At 30.5% G+C, this 7,081-nt stretch overlaps 1 protein-coding gene across 1 annotated transcript; it reads left to right on the top strand.

Annotated features, from left to right (window-relative positions):
- Positions 1 to 405: 405 nt before the first annotated feature.
- Positions 406 to 7,054, top strand: LOC128669832 (1-acyl-sn-glycerol-3-phosphate acyltransferase alpha-like). Its single transcript, XM_053744983.2, has 5 exons — positions 406 to 752; positions 939 to 1,072; positions 1,488 to 1,669; positions 1,986 to 2,154; positions 3,037 to 7,054. The coding sequence occupies exons 1-5, from the start codon at positions 562 to 564 to the stop codon at positions 3,204 to 3,206; spliced, it is 846 nt and encodes a 281-aa protein (XP_053600958.1). The 5' UTR covers positions 406 to 561; the 3' UTR covers positions 3,207 to 7,054.
- Positions 7,055 to 7,081: the final 27 nt, after the last annotated feature.

Below are 7,081 nucleotides of genomic sequence, written 5' to 3' on the forward strand. Positions count from 1 at the left end.
ATGTTCAGCATTATTTGGTCAACTGTGGTCATAAACTGATATAAACTTGATTTTGACTGAAGATCATACCTGTATGAAGTCCTTATTTTAATAAGTCTTCACGTGTGAAGTGTTCCGAGCTTCTTTTCGACGGTTTACTGGCTCGAAAATTTTACAGCGTATGGCGTGTCCCATAGTTTTCGAAGTTTTTTATCTTATGGAAAATAATTGTTCACAATACTTCAGCACCCGAATATGCTACATTCTTGTATATTTTCACAAACGAATGCCTACATAATGAAAGGATTAATAAAGTTCTCTACACAGTAATACTCCTTATTCAACTTCGCGAGAACACCAGACAGCATGATTGATAGCAACACTGCGATAATGTCATTGTCAATGTCACAATTTCAATACAAAAAATCGATTGTTCGTTAGGAGGTACTATAGGTATAAGGAAAATTACTACCTACAAATACAATAGCCGTCGGCCGTCGCTCGTTGTGTTGTATTGCTGTTATTGTAAATTAACTAAATATCTTGGAATCCAATATCAATCAAATTTATAGTAGTGCTGAGATGTGGCATACAATGATTTACGTATTTATCATCATGTTGGTGACTTACATTGTGAAACAATTATTTTCTGAAACGCCGAATTTCATAAAATTTAAATCGAAATTTTTGATTTTCTACATTTGGGCTTCACTTACAGCTGTGATTTTAATGCCTTTTTTCGTATTCAATCCAAAGAATGTAAAAAATTCCTTGTAAGTAGATTTATTCATGTTTTTCTAAATCTTCTTCACACTATATTTACCAAGTGACTCATGCACAGGCAATGTCACCCTAGAATAAACAGCTAATACCTTTTATACATTGTTAATTTGTTGTGTTCAAATTTATTTCTTTTTTATTTTCATTGCTATAGTATACCTCATAAAATATCTTTTCAGATTCGGATCTCAAATAATAAAGCATGTCACTAAAATAATAGAAGTAAAGTGGCAATTAAGAAATGGCAAAGTACTGGCTGAAGATCAGGGGGCTGTTGTGGTTTCAAACCATCAGTCTACAATTGACATTTTAGGTAGGTTCCTATGCATTTAAAACATGCTATTTCAAATTAACACTCACTTGGGATATGTAAAATAATTGTGGTTGTTATGTCACAACCTATCGGATCAGATGCCTTTAGGCAACTTTAATAAAATCTGCAGTGTTAACTCTCAATAAGATTTAATGGCTTTAAAAATTGGCTACAAATCTTTATTTGTAAACATCATGATAACATTCTTTAGAAACAACCATGTAAACCTGTTCACCACAATTGCACAAGACATTAATCATTGTGCTAACTTTCTAATTCATGCATAAATGTTTTATTTTATCAAAAAATTTAGCTCACTTTTATTGTATTAATTTTGTAATACCACTAATTTTATTTTTAAATTAATTTCAGACAAGGACTTAACTTTTCAAAGAGAAATTAACTGTTTTTACAGGAATGTTCAATATATGGCATGTCGCCGATAAAGTTGCTGCAATAGCAAGGAAGGAAATATTTTATGTTTGGCCCTTTGGGCTTGCAGCATATTTGGCTGGTGTAGTGTTCATAGACAGGAATAATTCTAAAGATGCTTACAAACAGCTTAAAGTCACTTCTGAGGTTATGGTTAAAAACAAGGTAATGATGTCAGTATTGAGTTTATTGGTTAAATTTTGTATATATTTGTTATTGTAATAGATATATATATAAATATTACGTTTTTATGCTGTGCCTGCAATTTTTTTTTACTTGAAAACCTTAAATCTTCAATTTTCTATTGAATAAAAGAAAAAATTTGTTTGAACATATCTCTAGAATACACAGCTGACAATCAGCCTTGTAAAAGTTAAAAGACCAGCAATTTAATTCAGTACACAATTGTCATAAATGTCAAACAAAATAAAGTAATCATTTAACACAGCACCTAACATAATAGTTGTTTATAATTTCACAGACTAAAATCTGGTTGTTCCCTGAAGGAACAAGAAACCGAGATTTGTCAACACTGTTGCCATTCAAAAAGGGTGCGTTCAATATAGCTGTTGCTGCGCAGGTGCCCATAATTCCCGTAGTATATTCACCTTACTATTTCATCAACAGAGAGAAGAATATTTTCAATAAAGGTAACTTTTATCATTCATATAAAATGTAGTCAAATGCTGATTTTTATTGTTGAAAAGCCTGAAAGATTTTAAAGTATTGCATACAAGATTTTATTAATATCATGATTAATTTATATTGTTGTTTTGGTTCATAATCAAAGTGATTAAGTATGGTTAAAGTGGAATAGCTTTTATAAACACTTGTCTAATTAATCTTTAGGTCAACATTACTTTTATCTCGTAAAGTTATTTATTCAATGCTATCTAGGTATTTATGCATATGTAACTGACATCAATATCCAGGAAGCCCTACTAAATATTTACTAGAAAATTGTAGTCATAGGCAGCCAGACATTATTGACATGAAAATTAAAAAATATATATCGTCAACCATATAAAAAATATATATCGTCAACCAAATAACATCCTGTCGCGGTCAGTAACAAAAATACTTAGCATGAAAAAATGTATATCGTAATGTGCATAACATTCCCGCGTCATCGGGTTGTTACAGTTTTTTCATTGAGTAACCACGCTTCGCTTGGCATTACCCGTCAATAGAACTAGTCTAAGATGAGGGAAATACTTACGAAATAACCACTAATTCGCCCTTAAAAATACATTTTAATGTAAAAAATTGAAAGACCCTGAGCTTTATTTATTTATCCTGTCAATATCTCTCACTCTCCTCAATATATTTATCTAAGAAATAGAAGCCACGTAAATTGGAAACAATAAATATTGCCTATCTTATTGTCTATTGTACGACCCGGCGTAAGAATGACTTTGACCCTTCTATATATAGTTTCACGCGCATTTACCAATAGAAGACCTAGCGATCCTCCGGGACCACTCCTGATGGCTAAAACTAGTTAGTTTATTTGTTTTCTAAATCTATTTCAGGTCACGTAATCATTCAGTGTTTGGAGCCAATACCAACGAAGGGTATGACCATGGAAGACGTTCCTGAATTAATAAATCGCGTTTATAATTCTATGGATAACATGTACAAAGAGCTTTCTAAGGAGGTATTGAGCGCGCTCCCTGCTGACTACCCTCTCCCTACAAAATAAGTGGAAACTAGACTAACTTTTATAGATAAGTGATGCATCATTTTGATGTAAGTTAAGTAGCATAATATTTGCCATGAGTTTAATGTGTAACTTTTACGATTATAGACATTGAGCATATGTATTACATATTCAATGTCTATCCGGCAACTAAAATCTTTTATCTGTGATTAATAATATGAGGCAATCTGAACTTGACGTTTCTTACACATAAATGAGTTCATCATTACACTTGAGTCTAATCTATTATTACCTATTTTATTTGTCAAATTTGGAATTATTTTTGTGTCAGAGATAATATGTAATGCCATTTTGTCAACTGAAATGATAACACCAGGGTAAGTCAAAGGAAATTTAAAAATCTTGATTCTTCAATTTTTTGTTTTAATATATTGGCATGGCAAACATAAAGCTATAGTTACTTAATAGATTAGGTAAGTAGCTAGCCAATGCTAGAAAATCTTCTGGCATAGCTATTATCAGGCAATTTAGTACTGAGCCGAATTATATTTTTTCTAATAGCAATTTTTTTCGACGAATAATCTTCTCGGATAATGAGTTTAGTTTGACTTATATAGTTTGATTAACCATGGTAGATTAGAAGAAATTACATTTATTTTATGCCAAAGATTGTGTTCCCAAGTAAATTTAAAAAAATTGGTATTTCCATTTGAACATGTAATCTAAGACAGATCTCAAAAACTGTAAGGCTTTTAAAATTAAGACTAATGTATTTACAATATCTAATTATGTATGATACGGTATTGACGGCAGCAGATACGGAGTAAATTATAAAGCGATACAAAGTGTAATGATTACGACAGTCTACGTGCCACCTAGTTTTGTATACAATGGGCGTTCCTTCGTTTACATTCGATTGCGCTATATAGTTTCAAGTTGAATATCAAACATTCAACAGTACCTACTTTTAATTGCATTGTTCCCTTTTGTTGTTTTAATTTTATACAAGCTGACCTATTAATTACAAATAAATTGCCTGAATGACTAATATAGCTGTTAATATATAGCTTTATTTTCCAATGTTTCATTTTCCTCAAGAAGTTGAAACCAAACATATACTTTGGAATTATATTAACTGTATTTACTGCTGTGGTACCCTGTCATGCGCGAGTACAATTCGAACTTTGTTACTTTTAAAATAATTATATAGGTACTATGTCTGTAAAATGAAAACATTGTTGATTTTATATCATTAGTTTCATTAGCAGTCAACTTCCTGACTAGCTAACTAATGATAATCCGCTATGCCAATTGAGCATAATTAATTTTTTATCATCACCTAATATGTTAATAATAGGCTTTAACTGGTATACTCTAAAATAAATAGAATAGTGACAACATGTGGTCGACTTCAACAGTATTACAAACAATTTACGACATCTATTGTTTAACGTGTTATCGTATGATTATCGCCTGCATACCTGCCCTTTACATTGTTTGTCATACACCATTAATCTTATAAATGTTACGGCTAAACGCCGAGTGCGGCTACTTAGACAGACCTAGGTGCAGCCGATCTTCGTTGGTCACACCTAGGTGTATAAGTGTGTAATAGATACACTTTATAAATATGCAGTGTTACTAAAACCTCTAAAAAGTAACTTAAAATTCCTATTTAATACCATTTTTAAATTTGACGTATTTTCAGAGGCGGTATATTTTGTCTTTGTAATTTTCTTTTCGGCATAAGTTAAATCTAATTATACAATAGCAATAATGGTATACTTAATACATACTGTATATCTATCCTAGTACTTTATTGGTTAAAAGATGCCAGACGTGCCAGAACATCAAATGCCAAGACTGGCACCCACCATTTGTTTGCCCACTTGGTAGTATAAAATAATGTACCTACTGTACATTATTATTTTATTGTTCGAATTATCAAGTCGCGAATTTATAGTTAAAACTGCTTGTTGTACAATATGTTGATTTTTTGCTCTGTTAGATTAGTAAGCGTAATGTATGTGTTTATGGTAAGCAAATTGAATACTCACGACGACATAAAAAACATATTTAGCATTAATATTTCACGCAACTATGTTAAATTAGTTATACATATAAACCATCTCATTGTTCTTATATGTATATAAGAAATTTCCATTATTCAAAATGAACTTTATACATATTACTAAAACAATGTACTAGTTAGAACTGTGATTGCTAAAGTTCTATTAGGACTCCAAAAATTTTCCAGTAAGTGCTCCTCTAAACTCATAGTCATTAAAATAACTGTTAATATCTTATTGTTTGTAAGGTTTTGCTGTTCATTGAAAAAATAATTCACAAATACATGCTTATTTTATAAGAACAACAAAGAAGTTCGCGTGTAATGTAAGACCATAGCCGGGTCTTGTCCAACCTGTCAAACCAGATGTTAGATAAAAGCTTATATGGGTCTGTATGAAAGTGAAAAGCAATGACGTCACTTATCATGGAATCCAAAGTCGTTCCTATTTCGTTCCAAATAATGATCACTAAAATATTTTTGTTATTTGTTTGTTAACTAGGTTACCTAAAACATAAAATATAAAAATAAAACTGATTGTAGTGTCATTTAATAACTGTGTTTCGTTATATTTAAAATATATTTTATTGCTTGCCCAAACCAGAGAAGTTTAGTAGAAAAACATGTTAGAAACTTTGTCAGTATCTAATCGTCACTAGTTTAATAAACTTCCAATTGAACTTTACACATTATACTCGAAAAGTTTGTACATTTTGGTCCACAAAACATACATTGTTATAACAATATATTAGTCAAGGTATTAGTCAACTATAAAGAACTAAGTCTGAGCTAATGTGAGACAATCTAGTGGTTGGACGGACAATTAAAAATGATATATTGCAGAACGGTCGAACTTTCACTGGGATGACTTTATAAATCTCTACGCTTTACTGGAAAATATTAGATTACAATACACTTTGTATAAATTTGTTTGAAATTTACAAAATATATAAACCAAGAAAATTACATGTTCCTGGCATTATAATCTACATCCTTGTAAAATGTTGGAATGCTTAGAATTAATATTTAATTTTAATGTGATGTGACTTGTAAATGTGAAAAGTCCCCGAGCCCATTCCAGAAAAAATACCACCAGTATCATTACTAAATACGAATACTAGTGTATTTTATGTATTTATATTAGTGTATTTTATAATAATAGTATGTTGACGAAACTTTTATAACACCACCATTTGTGTCATTTTTTGTACTGGCAAGAGAATTCCTTATGTCAACAAATGCAGAATGAAAGAAAATTTTAATTTAATTAAAATCAAGACAATTAAAATTAAATTTTATTTTACTAAAATAAAAAAATATATTAATGACAAAGCAATAAAATTTATATTGATGTGAATAGTGAAATAAAATTTGAATTTAATTAAGAGTTATTTAATTAAATTTAAATTTTATTTCACTACATTTAAAACAGGAGTAAAACATTTGGCAAACTTCCGGCCAATTCTCGGAGCGATTTTTTTCTGATTGTCGGTCAGCACCTCTTTCCAACCTCGTGCCATGCCACAGACTTATAACCTCAGTGCCATGCAATTGTTTTCCTTATATCGTAGGAGGATGGGTTCACGGACCAGAACTTTTGTTTAAAACTTTTACGCCTCAATGAATTTCATCCTATATGTATAGATAATTGTTATAGAATTCATAAAATAAACCACCAAAAATGTCTATTAGTGTAATTGTCATAATATTAGTCGTTGTCATGTGTATATTATTATATACCTACTATTTATTGGAGACAAAATAATGAAATGTGAACTATTTTTCCATATTTTCATGTCTTTTAATAAAAGAACACACAGGGTCCATGTGTTTCATTCAAAAAAACTAA

Source organism: Plodia interpunctella, chromosome 5, assembly GCF_027563975.2.
Source record: "Plodia interpunctella isolate USDA-ARS_2022_Savannah chromosome 5, ilPloInte3.2, whole genome shotgun sequence".
NCBI classification, from domain to species: domain Eukaryota; kingdom Metazoa; phylum Arthropoda; class Insecta; order Lepidoptera; family Pyralidae; genus Plodia; species Plodia interpunctella.